This window comes from Anguilla anguilla, chromosome 11 (assembly GCF_013347855.1).
Source record: "Anguilla anguilla isolate fAngAng1 chromosome 11, fAngAng1.pri, whole genome shotgun sequence".
In the NCBI taxonomy this organism is placed as follows: domain Eukaryota; kingdom Metazoa; phylum Chordata; class Actinopteri; order Anguilliformes; family Anguillidae; genus Anguilla; species Anguilla anguilla.
Genome location: NC_049211.1, coordinates 10,689,802 through 10,707,003, shown reverse-complemented (window position 1 = coordinate 10,707,003; position 17,202 = coordinate 10,689,802). Strand labels below are relative to the sequence as shown.

Below are 17,202 nucleotides of genomic sequence, written 5' to 3'. Positions count from 1 at the left end.
AGCAGACAACCCAGTCCATGGTTACTTATACAACTTCCTTTTTAAAAAAGCCATTCATTTACTCAGCTGGACATTTATTGATTTTATTGATGCAATTCTGGTTTAAGTGCCTTGCTCAAGGGTACAATGGACGTACCCCCACAGGGAATGAAGTCTGCATCCTGTCCTTTATAGGTCAAGCTCATCTAATGCTCTAAGCCTCCCCTGTGATTTTATAATGTCATGGACCTTTGATTGAAAATATATCATCTTAACATATTCACAAAATCAAAACGTGAATAATAAGTGATTGTTTTAATGCTGAGCCTGCCTGTTAAAGGAGAATGAACTGCCTGCCATTTCCCCAGTTATTATTAATTGCTTATTAAATAGCAACTGGAACTTTCCGGCCAACAGGATGTTATGCAATCAGCAGCAGTACAGAGCTCTGCTGTTACGTAGGCAGTGATAGGCAGTGTTATTGTGTCCACCCTCACATATTTCTCATGTAACACTTTGCATCATGATCAGGATATATACATATGTACTTAATCCTGCTCTGAAGCCACCTCCTAGCAACGAGAAATACAAAGCCAAGAATTACTACCTTATTTACTATCAACAGCCCCTTATCCCAGACAACTTGGAAGTATACATTTACATACACTCAATGCATACTACAAGATATTTATCAAATTCTTCCAGGATTTGAAGGCACATCCTTTTTTGGTCACAAGCTCAGGTTTATAATCACCACACCACACTACTGCTCCACAGTGCTTATGAACGAGATGGGACGCAGGGTCAGGAAATGTTTGCGTCATACAAAATGCAGACACACGCCACTGGAAGAGTCAGCCTTCAAAATTAAAGAATCTATCTTTAAATTATAGAATAGTGTAAATTTTGGTTTGTCTGCCGTGGTATATTGCTAATATATTAGTAGTAGTAGCAGTACTAGCAGCAGCAGCATAAAAATAATAACAATAGATTACAACTTTTCATTTGCTCTATTGTGTATTCCAATTATTTCAATTCTTACTAATGGAGGGTTGGACCTAGTAACACTTTGTCAGTGGTGTTAAGAACACTCACACAGGGAGTTTAACAAAGCCGTAGCCACTGCCCTTACAAATAACACATTTAACCACACCCATTATAAACTGTGCACAAAAAAAGGAATGACATCATCAGCAAATGTCAGCCAGCACCTGATATTACCAGGTACTGGGTTGCAATCAACACATCGAACCCTCAACAGTCGCATACATACAGAGGAAATATTCTGGAGGGATAACAAAAACGTTTAGCCCTGAAATGCATGGAGACGGTTTGTGAGGGGCAAAATGCCACCCCTTGGCCTGGATCACAAGGGAAACATGACCCCCCTGGAATGACTTACATTGTTCCCGCCATTCCCGTTGTTGGAGAAAACCGTTGTGTATCCTTTACTGAGAGGCGTTGGCTTCAGGCTTCTCCCAGCTTTGATTTCAGCCAGCAGCTCGGAGTTGTCACCGGTTGGGGACATCATGTTGAAGGACTTTGCGCCTGCAGCAGATTGGGGGAGAATACGAGAAGCAGCAGAGAGTTGGTTAATGAATGGCGATAACAGCCACAGCACGTTCTCATATAGCTTCTATTTCACCCCTAAAACAACCTGACTGGCAGACAGAGATGTCACCAGTACATAAATTCTCACTGTGGACTGACAGAGCAGTATTTGCATCTGCAGGGTCATTGCCAGTTCAAATAAATGAACAAATGCAGCTCGGTGATTTGAAAAAACAAGGCTGTGGCGAATTTATGTTAACATTAAAACAATGCATACAAACCTCCTACCATCATATAGCTAAACAGGGTCAGGAGTTCAAAACATAAAAAAGGACAAAGAAAAGAGATGCCAAACAGGAATAATGTGTGCGCAGTTCTGTTGTTAGCATGTCACCAGATTTAGCTCACACTCCTGACTCTCAATATGCCAAATTTACCCTGGGATTATCACGGCAAGTGTCTGTGGAGCTGCTTACCATATAAAGACAAGTGTTTTCAGATTCCACTGCAAGCTAATCTTAATTAAGATACTAGACTACAAACTGTAATCTGCTTATGCTGAATAATGACCTAAAACCTGATCAAATTTCAATTTAGATTTTATTCAATAGCAGGAACAGAACCTTGATTTGTCAAGGAGTTTGGTGATCTTTGAACAACAAAAAACAGCAGCACTCCATTTCAGTGATGAGGACAATGTTTATTTCCAAACATTCAAAAAGAACCTTCAGAACCTTGGAATTTTACGAATAAGAACAAATTGAATAAGTCTTAAAGGAAGTGGTCACACTACTTGCAATAACAGAATAACGTTTCTGACAATTCAATTACAAAATGTAGTTAAACAAAAGTAAAAAAGTAAAAAAGTTTTGGCAAAGCTATTAGCTATTGCCTACTATTCTATTTTACAAGCATCATTAATTAAGATCCTCCACCTAGGATGAAAGATTCCAAAAAAAATCCACAATGCATCTCTTGATGAGTCCAAATTAAGCTGCCAAAACAGCATATTAAAAAGCAAAAGACTTCCCAGCTCCTCCCTCAATTAAGAACACATCAACCGTAACGCCTGCCTTCTGTAAACACTGCATTGCTGTAATACTTGGATCATATTTTGCACCTTGATACAGATTTATACAGATTGATACACACTCATTACAGATTGATACTTCACCTGGTTGCGGGTGTGAAAGTCTTCTGAGCTGGAGCGGGGAATGGGCGCTACCCTTCTCTCATGCCTGCCCGGGATGCAAAACCGCCACTAAAGGGATCGCTGCAGGCTCTGCCAGAGCAGGCTTTCTTCTCCTCTGTTGCTCTCTTTCACTCCCTTTGTTTCCCCTCTCTCCCTATTTCTTCCCCCTCACTCACTCATACTTTCTCCCTCTCACTCTCTCCCCCTACTTCTACCTCCCTCACTCACTCACTCTCTCTCTCTCTCTCTCTCTCTCTCTCTCTCTGGAGCGCTTTCATTGCAGGCCTATCACGGGAGTATCTAAAGGAATCAGCACTAATTAGGACTGACACAGACCAACTGCCAAATTGGGACTGGGTTTAACCCTACTGCCCCCCTCACATCTCTCACACCAAACAAGAGCGGTCACTTGTGTCCAGGATTAGCTGAGAACATATCAATCACCAAGCAACCTAACCAATGAGAAACCTCACGTGGGACACACGGACCTGCCCCTTCCAGCCAATGTCTTAAATGTCAGATCAGGCCACAGCCGCCATTTGTAACTGAAGCAGCCACTTGCTAAATGTGCCAAACTACAAAGAGGGAAGGAGATGTACCAGACTTCGACTACAGCATGCAGTTACATTTAGCCATGACGTTCAAATGTTTTTTGAAGAATCTGAACGTGACTTGTGAAATATCAGAAGAATCTGCCTTGTGATAAATCAATAATAGTAGCTTTATTGATAATTAGGATAATTGTGTAATAATTATCACTGTATTTCCTGACAATGAATAACTTCAAATAATTCTGTTGAGAAACTGCACCAGCCCCCCTTCCCCCTCTTCACCTCATCCGATTCATGATCTTACATGTAAATATGTTAAATTGAGTATTAATTAAATTATTACATACTGCATGTACAAAATACAATTCCACCAGGTGTTTTATATTACGTTGTTCCTTAAAGATTCAAATATTCGCATGAACAAACAAACTTTTGAATCTTAAACATCTGAATAATTTACCAGCATTCTCAGCATAAAGTAGTGCAATTTTAAAGTCAAGGAAAAGCCTAAATAAAAAATATACAGGCCTACCTGGCAGTTTTCTGTCCTGACAGATCTCCATTGCGATTACGCTCCTAATTCAAGTCCAATGAGGCACTAGAGCATTTTCTCTAACGTACTCCTAAGTCTCCCTAAGTTTGTATATGGCACAAGCATACAGGGTTCTTATGTAACAATTCAACAGGTGTAATATCATGCTGTAGCTTGGGTGTGTATAGAAAACACGTCCCTGGAACTAATCTCTGGACTGGGGGGTGGGGGCGGAGCCATGACAGGTGGCAGAGGGATGCACTCTCCATGCCTGGCCCACTCATACGCAACAAGCAACAAAAGATCAACATGTCAGCAGCAGCAGCTGGCGACCCTCCTCACGTGCAGGCACCACTTTCACTTCACAATCAAGTCATTATGCCGTCAGGCTTCAGGATCAGTGAATGCAAAATGCCACGCACCAGCCATTTACACTCTGCTCAGATTCTGGGCCTGTGCCATGGATAGAGCGACTGCATTAACAAACGGGTTGCAAAGAATTAATATATTTTAAGGTAGAAATATACTTGAAAAAGTCCTACAGTTATGAGGGTGTAGTGTCATTAATCACATCCTATGTTAGCTTACATCTTAAAAATAATAAATTCCCTCTAATAAAAGTGAATTATCATCAAAGGAAATGGGGTGCAATCCTGGTATTACAACCAACATTGTAAGGGTCTGATAAACCAACCAACTGCATATCCAACAGGCCTCTACTCTGGGGAGGGTCAAAAAGATCACAAAATAACATAGAATGGCAGGGAAAAGCATGAATGTGAGAGTAAACAAGGGCAGGAGGATATGAAAACACATAGGATGTGGGGTGGGAGAGGATCCTAACTCCAGGGAGAGAAAGAATAAAAGAAAGGAGAGAAAGAGAAAGAGAGGGCTGAGAGGGCGAGAGAGAGAAAAAGGGAGATTGTCACTGAGAGATTGAGCGAGAGAGATAGAGAGCGATGGCGTGAGAGAGAGATGAAGTGAGAGAGAGAGAGATTCACAACAGAGCTACTCAGTACTTACTCTTCATCTGCCTGAGCACCACCGCGTCCGGGCGGACAGTGGAAGAAGGGGCGGAGTCAGACAAGACAGTGGGGGACAGGTCAGAGGAGGAGACAGCCACTGCTCCAGAAAGCCAAAATGGTGGCAGACCGTGGACAAAATGAGAGGTGGGACAGATGGACGTGGACAGAGGCAAGGGAGGGGAGCCATGACAAGCGTCAGGATGAAGGGAAGGCCCGTTGGGGTGCGGAGGATAGAGAGAGGAAAAGACAGGAGGACCTTGTTAGTAAACAATGCCATATGACGAAAAAATATCAAAGGGTTTACATTCAAGACTCAATGTGACCAAGGTGAGAAAACAGCACATTGGAACCACTCTGAACTTCAGTGTGCTCAGTCTCTTTATTATAAGCATAACACTAAGACTTGGTGATTACTACTTCCTTGCTTGGACTTCAATGACAATCAAGTTACTGTTACTGTAGGTTTGGTGAGTACTGTCATGTCTCCACCCATTTCCTCTACAGACTTTAAGAAACGGCTATTTCGTGACAACACAGGAAATACTGAACTAGCCTGCAAGCTAGTTAACTCGGACCTGTCAGTAGGTTAGTAGCAAACACAAACCACAAAAACCTCAACAGTTTGCTTTTTATGTGCAGTATTACATTTTATTTTAAGAGAACACTAAAGTGTCAAAGGGCATCTTCTTTAGAAGGTCAGTTTTTGGACAAAATTTAAAAAATTAAATGTAGTCTCACAGAGCAGCTGTTCCCGTCTTGCTTTAACTTTATTTAATTGATGCAATAAGTCACTCCAATGAAAAAAGTGACATAATACAACAACCATCTTGACTCTCTGGATATTTTCTGAACTGATTAAGTTGAGTAATGGCACATTTTAACAATCATCATACCCTCGACAAAGTGACGTTCAGCCTCATTCATGAAACATTCGATTGTAAACTGCGAGAAAGAACATTTCCAAGAACATTAATTCATTTTCTTATCTGTACTTGCTCGTGGCTGTTTCCTTATGCAAATCACCTCAACAGGATTGTGCATGAAATTTACAAACAGCCAGCATTCGTCATCTCATACACCTGGGATGTGCACAAAAACAAAAGTCTGCACGTGTCATGAATCTCACATTGTTATTCCGTAGAAACATTTTTAAGAAGAAAAGAACAAATAATTTAAGAAACGTTTTGTGAGGTCCAATATACGGAAGACGATTAGGGCCACATGTGAATTTTTTTTTTGAGTTCTGACTTTAAAGTCAGAATGCTGAGAATAAAGTCGGAATTCTGAGTTCTGACAATAAAGTCAGAATTATGACTTTAATCTCAGAATTCTAACTTTAATCTCAGAATTCTGACTTGAAAGTCAGAACTCAAAAAAGATTTCACGTGGCCCTAATCCTCTTCCGTACCAATAATATATAAGTATATTCATTTTGTGTTTCTTTTCAATTTCCCAGGGAACTATGTACAGGATCAACAGTGCTGTCTAAGAACAGCAATCTCTGGGCTCTCTGTAAACCCACCATGCCAAGTACATCTCTAGGCAATTAAGGAAATTGCTGAACACTAAACCTATCTTCAAGGTATCAATAGCCCCAGTGGCATTAATTTGTAATAAGCTATCTAGAAAAGACTGTCAGGTTTGCCTCCTGTAAACCCAAGGAAACTGCTTGAGCCTCCCTTTCTGCTCTCAAGGAAATGGAACTTAATCTGCTGTCTGTGGCTGATTCATATCTGACACCAAGTATCGTGTGCAGAATCAGTTATGCAAACAATGCAAACAGCATCTCCAGGGAAATCTCAAACTCCAGTCCTCCAGGCAGATCACTGTGAAACAATGGAATGCTAAAGGAAAATGGCATTTATATGAAGGAAAATGACCCTCTATCAAATATCAACAACAATTATATTAAAAATAATAACTGATTGCATTTATATGCCATCTTTCTCTGAGAGAGGTGGACAGGGATGGTCTCAATCAGCCAAATTATTCTTGGGATGACTGCCAGATACAGAAAGACCCACATTATAAACCTTGCCAATATATTTGGGGACTTTGAGTCTAAGAATTAATATATAAATGGAGGAAAATCAGCAAATTGTTATATCTCATTTTAGACTATGTTGATATAATATGAATGTGTACCTCAGAAGCAGGTAAAATAGAAGAAGCCTACAGAAAGCAATATAACTGGCCCAAATATTTCCTTTAAAGTGTATGTCTAGACTTTCATCTGCCATTACTGTCTAAAAAAAGTCCAACAACTGGAAGCAACACAAACTGCAACTAAAAAAAAGTAAAAACATTTACGCACTTAACAAGTGAGAGGAGTGTTAGTGTGAAAATAAACAGAAGCAGACTTGGCAGAATACAGAAGAGCAGAAAACATGCCCAAATTATACAGTAATCGAAATCACAAACTGCCAGATCACCCACACTCCCCTCCCCCAACTCCCGAGACCAGAGGAGATGAGTCCAAATGCCACAGGCGTGCAAATACACACAGAGGACTTGCACGCATGAACACCTGATCTGTGAAATGATACCAGCCCATCCTTATCTCCCTCTAGCGTAATGAACACTGTATTGTGTGTGTGTGTGATGTATGAGTGCGTGAGAGAGAGAAAGAGAGAGAGAGAGAGAGAGAGGGAGAGGGAGAGAGAGAGAGGGATAGAATGCTCACTCACTTCCAGAGGAGGACGACATGCGGCGATGGGGTGTGGTGGCGGGCTGGGGTGTGGTGGCGGGCTGGGGTGTCGTTTTTTCTGAGGGTAGCGGAGGGGGTGGGGGTGGGGTGGCAGCGGGCAGGGGGGGTGGAGGAGGAGGTGCGGGTGCGTCGCCTGCCGCTCCATTCTGTGGACTGGGGGCGCTCTGCGCTGGTTCCTCCAACAGCTGAGAACCCTGGGTATAACCATGTAAAAAAAAAATCCATTGTCGTTCAGACCTACGCAACACAGCCTTGACCCTAAATAACGTCACTCAGGCACAGCTTCTGAGAAAAGAACAGTGCAAGTGTCTGTCTGACCCCTCAGTACCAGACAAGTAATGGCACACGGTTACAAGAGGTTATAAAGACTGACATTTACCTCATCAACCATTCATTTCACTTGACCACACTGCTGAAGAACACAGTCTTGACCTAAATACAACTGGACTCAAGCAACATTTGTCCATAGCTCTGTCTCACAGATAAATGCCAGGATTCGTTTTATTCCTATTTTGGTCAGTTAAATTGGGGGATTCCTGAAGCTACCCGAGCCTGTGTTGGCAAAGGATAAAATTGAAATAAAAATAAAAATGTCCTTTTTTTGAGTTAAAGTTAAGGACAAATTTAGATTGAATCCAGGCCACATCCTCATATCCCACTTTTGATCTTTATCAACAAGACAGGCGGTTGTGATATGGCTGGTTTCAGTCATTCATCTGAAGCACTTAAGCAGAACAGATGTCATTGTGAACCAGAAGCGTGCTCCTTTCACACCCATTGTCCTCCATGGTGCATCGTGTACTTCATTAAGGGGCTTGACACAGTTGTTTAGCAAGTCGAGACGACTGTGATGTTTGACCCTTAAACAACCGTACGCCCATCCAATAACAGGAGTCACAGCAGGCCTGGGAAGGACCAGATGGTGCGTTTCCAGAAATGTGCATATGTGTGTGTGTGTGAGAGGGAGAGAGACCATCTGCTCCAGTCAACAGACACCCTGATGGGTTTTTGATAGGCTCAATGAAAATTCCACCAGTCTGTGATATAGAGCACTGACACCGATTTGATTATTTCTGATCCCTGAACTCTTCATTCATTGAAGTTCATGCATTTCTTGACAGCAGAGGTTCCCAGTGTGATGTTCCAATGAAACATCCATCCAATGTGAAGTGAACCACTAATTAACCCTCATGTTGTCTTCATATTGTGCACGCACCCTATGTGCAAGGGATAAAACATGACCCACCCTCGACAGGCCCCCTGTGATAAAGCCTCTTCATTTAACTTTAAACCATAAATCTATATTTTTCCATGTACAAACAACCTGTAACTCATCAACAAATGGGGGAATAACTGTTTCCTACTTCACAGTTTACGAAGACTGTATTTCTTCAGTCTACACCCTTGTTTTTTACTATAAAGCCCGATTATAATCGATTCTAATCATGGTAGGGTCACTCCAGGACAATTCATCATATTTAATTCTGACAAAAATTTTATTTCAGGGGTTTTCAGTACTGTTATTTTTGACCCAGAGGACGACAAGAAAGTTAAAACAATAGTTTTACACTTGAATTATTGTTAATATTGAGAACTAACGGATCGGTAATCGCGTGGAATAGAGCGGAGGTGGTCCCCCACTAACTAGCTGCGGGCCACAATCGTAGCAGGACGGTTCCATGACCTGATTTACAGCCTGAATTTACTCAGCAGGGAGTGGACTCCGGTCCCAAAGGGAACAGAGTGATAAATGTATGTGCACAACATTGAGAACAAAGGCACATAGGTGTGTGTGTGTGATATTACTGTAAGAAGTAATAAGGGTATTTTCAGTACTCTCAATTGTGTTCACAAACTCTGTGAGCTTTTTGTATTGTTCGCTTAAATGTCCTATGAGCTGAATGGATACTTTAAGCAACAGATAATCTATTATTACAAACATTTTTTAATATGTTTGAACCTTTGCGTGTTTTTTTAGTTATGTTGTTATTCCATCACATTTGCAATTCATTTATTCAGCTGGATATTTACTGAAGCAATTCAGGTTAAGCACTTTGCTCAATGATATAACAGCAATGGCATTCCTACCTTCAAACATACAACCTTGGGAGTTGCAAACCCAGTTCCCTATCCATTATGCTACACTGCCACCTCTACTTTCTTTAGAGGGATGCTACTTTATTTAAGCTGCCCCTTAAGATAACTTGACAGTCACTGCCAAATTCAGAGGTCTGTCTTTGAAATGTTTATTATTATTTTTTAAAAGACGCCTCTCCACCTGGCAAACAGCTCCTTGTGCAGCTGCAGATACAGCTGACGGAAAGCCTTGCCAATGGTGGGAGTGCGCCATTTTGGTGCATTTGTCGGTACTGGCCGGTGAGGAGGTAGAATGCAGCTTGGGCCAAACTGATCTGGGCCACTGTCTGCTGGCCCTCCCTGCTGTGGGTCCAGATGGACACCACCACTGTGCAGCAGAGCGAACCACTCAGTATGTGGTCCACCACTGGATACTGCGCAGAGTAGCCCCGAACATGTGTTCACCTTTCAGACCTCTACATTGAGTCAAGTTGTCATGGCCACTGGTCTTTAACATGGCTTCCACTGCAAAGCTTCCATCCTGAGGCTCCCCTCTTCATTCTGCACAGCAGGTGAGATGAGCCCTAATCGCAGGTGGAGAGGGACGCTAGGGGACGCTGGCGGGTTTTGGCGGGGCGGGGTCGAATTTACCTCCTCGTTAGGTGCCATGGCTCCGGTCCCAGGGTGGTCGGCTGCGCTGCTGCCCAGGGCCTTGTAGTAGTCCCCAGTGCTGGGTTGCTTGTTGAAGTTTCGGGACTTCCTGTTGGAGTCGACTCTGCGTAGCCGGTCCGGGTTTTCAGCTGGAGCCAACTGCCGAAACAAAGGTGAAGTGAGGAGTCTCAGAACAAATTAAAATCAAGGCATACCTATATTCCAGAGTGAGACCAAATTATATCTGTTAAGAGTTAAATTGACACTGTTCGAGTTGGATTAACAGTGGACATATTAATGTGTACTAAGAGAAGTAAACCATGGTCATTTAGCCGTTTGTTTCCTTCTTCATTCTTTCAGATCAAGTGAGCCCCTAGCCAGCGAAAAAATAGGCATGAAAAAAAGATTTGGCCATTAATTTGCTTTTCTGCCTTTAAATGCACAGCATTTGGGCCAGAAATCGAATCCTTTCAAAAAAAAAAAAAAAAAAAAAAAAAAAAAAAAAGAGCATTAAACTAACCAGCTCATGTAAGATTTGTGTTCAGATGCAACGTACAGATGATGGCCAAAGGGCTACATTTTTCTCCTTCAAATATACAAAAGACAATTTTCTTAACAGCACAGAAAAATATGACTAGATTAATTTGAGGTAACGTGCAGACAGACCTTTCCGCAAGGTCAGCAAATCCACATGACAAACACAGCGGCTGAACAGCCAGAGGAATAGCCAGAGGGACCTCAGGCAGAGGAACAGACGGGCTTTATGTTGCCTTCAACTGGATGCAAACGCTGCAGCTAAGCCCTCGGGGAGACTTCCTTGTATGGAGTCAGAAGTTCACCGGACAGGCACATAATCAAACGAGGCGGATGGTCAATCTCTGCTCTTGCACGCTCTCTCTCTCTCTCTCTCTCTGCAGTCGTCTGCTGTTTAACTGCAGGTCTGAAGTCACATGGAACCTTAGTTCACACCAGTCCTGGGTCAAATACGTATTTGTTTGGATTCAAATACTTTTTTGTGCTCTATTGATCTTGCCTGGTGTAATTGAGTCTGCCAATATGACCAGAAGGTGGGATTTGCACTTTTTGAGAGTATTTAATTGGTTCCAATACACCAGACAAGATCAGTAAAGCGTAGAAGAGTATTTGAATTCAAAATAAATACGTATTTGACCCAGGTCTGGTTCACACTATTGGTGCCACCATCTCAGACCACAACAAAAGAAACTTACAAACCCCCTCAAAGTATCAGTATTACAGAGTGGTGGGCAGGTGGGCTATTGTTGAACAGTCTGGAAATTTCCAGATGTCCTGATCAACCCAAGCAGAAGCTGCTTTACCTGCCTGTCCTGGATTTACCTAATGCAAAGACTGAATTTGCATTGCAGATCCAATAGTGAATCCACCAGGAAAGCTACAAAATGTGAAATCACTAGAGATCTGATTTTTTACTGCGTGTCGCCCATGATGAGATCTTCCACATTCACCAAGATTCACCATGATCAGATCTTCCACATTCACCATGATGAGAACATCCACATTCACCAAGCATGCACCATGATCAGATCTTCCACATTCACCCAAGCATTCACCATGCTCAGATCATCCACATTCACTGAGTAGATGGCTTAAACTGACCTAATGCATTACAGATAGCCATTACATTGTACAGCACTGACAGCATACAACTCAGCAATTCACAAAAATATTTTAGCGCTTTTAAATCAAAGCTTCATTATTTGTTATTAGCATTTTTGTAAACAAGTAAAGGTGTGTGTAAATGCACTGGACAATCTAATAATTTCTCAGATATATTTATGTGTGTATTCTTTCTAAATTCAGTTACAACCACCACACTTTAAATACAAAGCATTTTATGTAGTTGTCTCTCTAAAAACCCAAGAGCACAGATGTCACTGTGTGATGATACAAGACCATTTTGCACCCGATTTTCCTCAATTTAAAGAGAGCGACTCCGTAAATGTAGCCAGCTGGTGTATGGACTCCCACAATGCACATACTGACAGCTGTCAGTCAGGTTACACATCTATCCCATGATCCTTCCCCCATACTCGCCATGACAACCTGTTTGCATTTGCACTGTTGACTCATCATTCCAGTAACAAGGGAGCCGTATGGAGTTATGGGAAATGAAACACAAGCGAATGCTAATGGATTTCATTGTCATGAGCTGGGGGGTGGGGGGTACTTCCACAATGGGCCCCCCCCATAATGGCTAAGAGACTCCTGCGTGACACACACACACATCTGCCAAGCATTAATTCAGCTCGACTCTGTGTTCAGTGGACACCTGGTGATGACTCAGGCTACCTGGCCCCCTCTGATCTTTATGTACACAGATGTGCCTGTTCCTTCTACCTGCAGACGGATGAAGGTCAGCACAATTAACCTTACCGGTCCTTCCCAGCAGAGCTGCCAATCAAAAAATATAGCAAAGATATATAGCAAATATCCATCAAGTAACACCTGCTCGACTCAATTTACAAACCCTTTACAAGGTTGCATCAAATTGAATTACCAATGTGGAAAACACAAAAAACCTTACAATTTCAGATTATAAATATGTTTTTAGCAAGCTAGGAGCAGCCCATACAAAATTATAATAACTAACTTAAAGAAACCAGAAGTGGGAAAAATAAAGTTGTGGGCAGCTTTTTATTTATTAAATATGTAGTAAATACATGTTTCAATGTGCAGTCAATATGGTTCTCAAACCCGCAAAACCTTAAAATTTACTTTTTCTGCTTCAGCCGACCGAAGCCACCCCCCCCCCCCCCCCCCCAAAAAAAAAAAAAAAAAACATATGCAGCCTTCCCTGACCTCCCTACCAGTAGCCATATAACTGCCTTTTATCATTGTTTATGGCCTTTTCTCCCTGATGTCCAATGCTTTGAGATTCCTTCTGAAAATCACTCCACAAATCAAATATTATTATTTATTATTATTTGTACAACCATAAATCAGATAACTCTTGAACTATATATACATGAGGATATCATAAATGTAGCCTGAATGTATCGAGTAGACATTTGTATTGTAACACCAGCCCAGCACCGAGAGACTCAAAAGATTCAAATCACAGATTATCATACAATTACTGAAACACAAACACAAGCACTGGGGAACAACCAACTGCCTTCCCTGCCTCATTATAAAAAGTGAGTAAGAGTAATAACAAAACCGTCGTCATGAACACATTATCCAAATGTTTCATAATAATTCAAAACGATGAGAGGATTCCTAACAATTATATTGTGAAGCATATCGCATGTCAGCTGACCATAATCTAGCTGAAAGAAAAAAGTACTCCCTGAGATGAAATCACCTGAATCAGCACCATTACAAAGCGCATACATCCCAATGGTACTAGTGTGTAAACGAAACTTGTAAAAAAAAACTGCTCTTCAGATGATATCCCCGTGTAAATCCAGCTCAATTTGTGCCTATTACTCCTCAGACTGCAGCATAAAACTTTGAGATGAACCAGCCACACAATTTCAGTCTGAACGAATCTACAAGTGACAGCCCGTTTAACTCCGCATTAACACAGCGCCGAGGACCTAAACTCCAGCATTACAGTCTTACCGTGAAACTTCCCCCACTCACAGACGCCGGTCTCAGAGACACAGAAAAAGCCCAGAGGTGCAGAAAAGCCAGGTGTCACCAGATCCCCGTTCCACAACACCTGTGTCACTTTACCTGCCCTCTCACTTTACCCAGGCCCTTCATCAATAAAGCAGGCCTATCACACCGCGGCAGCATGACATCACCGCCAACCTTCTGACCAACCGCAGCGCAGAAAGCCCTGACCCTATGCAAATCACGGAGCAGAAGAATGAGGCATAACGCGGACTCAAATCTCACGGGCTTGGGAGATTACATTGTTCCTGGCAGCAATATTTTGACTGGCTCTGAGTAAGAGCAGCACACATTTACAGAAAAAATTAAACCCTTTTAGTGATAATAACACACGTCAGTAAATAAGTGCCACCATAAACAGAGAGCCGTGAGAACAGGGATTTGGAAGCACGTTTGCGAGTGCCGTGGTGCCACCTGCCAGTAAGCAAACAGCGGCCAGGTACGCAAAACTTAACACCCCTCCAAACGCACGAGAAAGACACATCGCATTGAAAAATGGCATTCGGAACCGATGAAATTTGGTGTTAAATTAGGTCATACGTAATACACACATCTGCTTCAGAATCAATAAAAACCTCACCCAGTGGGGTCATTGGAAACAGTTTTTTTTTTTTCAGGAACGAAATCATTTTTCATGAATCATGGACTTTAATTTAGAGGCATTTTTAAATCAAATACCAAACCGGCGTCACAAACGCATTTAGGTTTGGTTTTGCAGGAGGAGAAAAGCAGAAGTGGGAGATGTTAGCCCGAGGGCTGCACGGTGTTTATTATGGGATCATAGCAACGCTGCCGGACGAGAGCGGTTACCAGGCGCGTGAGTTTCTATGGTGCTCTGGACAGATTGTTTTTCCCCGGACCTTTTGTGCGGGGATCTTTGTGCCGGCGCTTTCTCTTCTCCTCCATCAAGCGCAATTAAGAGCACCTCTTTGTGCCCCAGAGTGCAGGCGCTGCGTTTAATTGTTAATGAGGGTGAGCCTGGGGCTCGTCACCTGGGCGCGGGGGGCAGGTGAGAGGGAGAGCTAATTAAAAGCCCTCCCCCTAGACCTCGTGCGCCTCGCACGGGAGCTGAGCAACGAGGACCTGTTCCCAGGGCAGCCCCCCCCCCCCCACCACCACCACCACCACAGCCCCCCCCCCCCCCCCCCCCCCCACCACCACCACCACGCAGTCTTTAAGGCGTTTTAAAGGCTTTAAAGCCTCAAAATTTGCACACAGACGAGTGGGGACTGCCATTTAGGTGACCCTGGCTTTTTTTTCCAGGAAATTGAATAAAAACATGCAAGAATGGAAAAATAAAAATGACTAGACATTTACTCTGGATGTTCAGAACGCCCTGTACATTTAATGTGTTGTAAAAGAATGTGGAAGGCCGTACTGAATATGCTGGACGAGCTCCAGACGCACTTCTTTTCTGAGAGCAAAAGATGTTTCAGACTAATATTCTTTGACCTGGAAATGAATCAGCCTTTTGTGAAGAGAAAATCACCAGCAGAGAACTCTTCAGAGGGAAAAGGGCTTTAGCAAAAATCTACTAAAGTACTCCCTGAATCTGGCTTCAAAGGAGAACAATCTCACTTCAGCAGTAACAAACGGTCAGCCCTTGTGGTTATCTCCACAGTGCTTTCACTCTAAGCGTATAATTCAGCAGTGTGTGGCGTATGCATTTTGGCAAAGAGCCCTCATGTACCGCAAACATAATGGAAATGAGTGAGTGCCGACTTTTCGGTTCTTATCGCTGTTTCCAGGCCTTTCAGAACTAGGAAGTGTTGCTGCATTCCATTGAAATGCATTGTGTGTATGTGTGTGTGTGTGTGTGTGGGTGTATGTGTGTGTATGGGTGTGTGCACATGCACATTTATGTATGTGTGTGTGTGTGAGTACATGTATTTTTCACAGCAACAACGTCGTAACAACGTCGGCTTGTAAAACATTTCCCAAATTTAGAATCGGGAAGTAATGAACGTACATTGTACAGTAATGAATGTCATGCACAATGTTAGTGGGATTAAGACAGAGTCTCACCCTTTGTGGCGATAATGGTCTATGGCCAGAGTGTTTACATTGGAGTCCACAGGACGACAGACCAATTAGTGGAATTAAGAGTCTGCCCATCACAGAGCTCATCGGCGCTACTGACGGGCAAAGGGGGCTGGATGATGAGGCGTCTCATTAATGGCCAGGAACAATTAGCGCGTTGTGAGGCTGTTTCCTGGGCTCCTGGGCAAAGCATGGACATGGGTTAACCGCTGGGCACAGGCAGTGATTAGCAGGCAGCCCCCACGCAGCCAGGGGGGGGGAGGGGGGGCCGGGGGGGGTTGGGTTGTCCGTGTCCCTTAACCCTGCGGTGGATCTGTTCAGCCTCGCTCCAATTACTTTGTCACTTCATTGCCCCCCCGAGAGTCGTTACCGGCTCAATGAGGTGAGGGGAACGCAGAGGAAGAGCCCTGGTGCAAAGCCCCTCTGCTGCAGTGAGGAAAAGCAGCCTGGTCCTCACTCCAACACACCCTAAAGGGGCTGCCTCCCACCCACCCTAAGCCCTAAGCCCTAAGCCCAGAGCCCTCAGCATGCTCACTTTCAAACTACGCTTTGAAGAGTAGCGTCCTTGGAATGTTTTTTCAAAATTTTAAGGCAGTGTTCTAGAACTCCATTGCTTTCAATTATGATCGTTACATCAGCATCAGAATATTCAGTTAAGAACGTTCTAATCACATATTTGCGATCTCACACCTTAAAGGGTGAAAACCAAGGCTGATGCAGGGACTTATCTCGCTTATAACCTTTTGAGTTTGAGCTTCAAGCTTTATGCTTTCCTGCCACCTCTGTGCTTTTCAGACACACAGCGACGCCTGACACGGCTGTCAGTCACAGCTTAGCCACGCCCTAAACCCTATTTAACAGTCCCCCGGGTAATTTGCCCGCAGTAGCAGCTGTTCCGAAAATACTCTGGGGCCTGAGGAAGGCTGTTTGATTAGCTTGCACTCCACTGAGATAAGACATCATTAGCAACTCAGTAACACAATCCAGCAGAGATGATTAAGCTCTTTATATTGCAAGTACATTGTATTTCTTAAGATTCCTGCAGAGCCTGGTGGTATTCAGAAGTGCTGGGTGCGTGGTTTAAAATGAATGCATTTTTAATAGGACTGTTACGGGAATAAGCCACTGACCCTCCAGCTAATCGCACACTGCAGCTCTGGCACAGGTGCAACATTGATCCCTCTGTCATCTCCGGCTTTCCTCCTCAGACATTAGCGCTGGAGTCCCTCCCTAACCTGTCT

General features: G+C 43.1%; 1 protein-coding gene across 3 annotated transcripts in view; it reads right to left on the bottom strand.

Moving 5' to 3' along the window:
* The window catches only part of espn (espin), a 109,278-nt gene that overhangs the window by 14,165 nt on the left and 77,911 nt on the right, over positions 1-17,202 (bottom strand). For 2 of the 3 annotated variants that reach the window (XM_035382804.1, XM_035382802.1), the window contains exons 8-11: positions 10,265-10,423; positions 7,518-7,731; positions 4,829-4,927; positions 1,382-1,527 (exon numbers count right to left, since the gene is read on the bottom strand). In XM_035382804.1, the coding sequence (XP_035238695.1) occupies positions 1,382-1,527; positions 4,829-4,927; positions 7,518-7,731; positions 10,265-10,423 (618 nt within the window). The remainder of the gene's footprint in view (positions 1-1,381; positions 1,528-4,828; positions 4,928-7,517; positions 7,732-10,264; positions 10,424-17,202) is intronic. The other variant, XM_035382803.1, reaches the window with a different exon arrangement.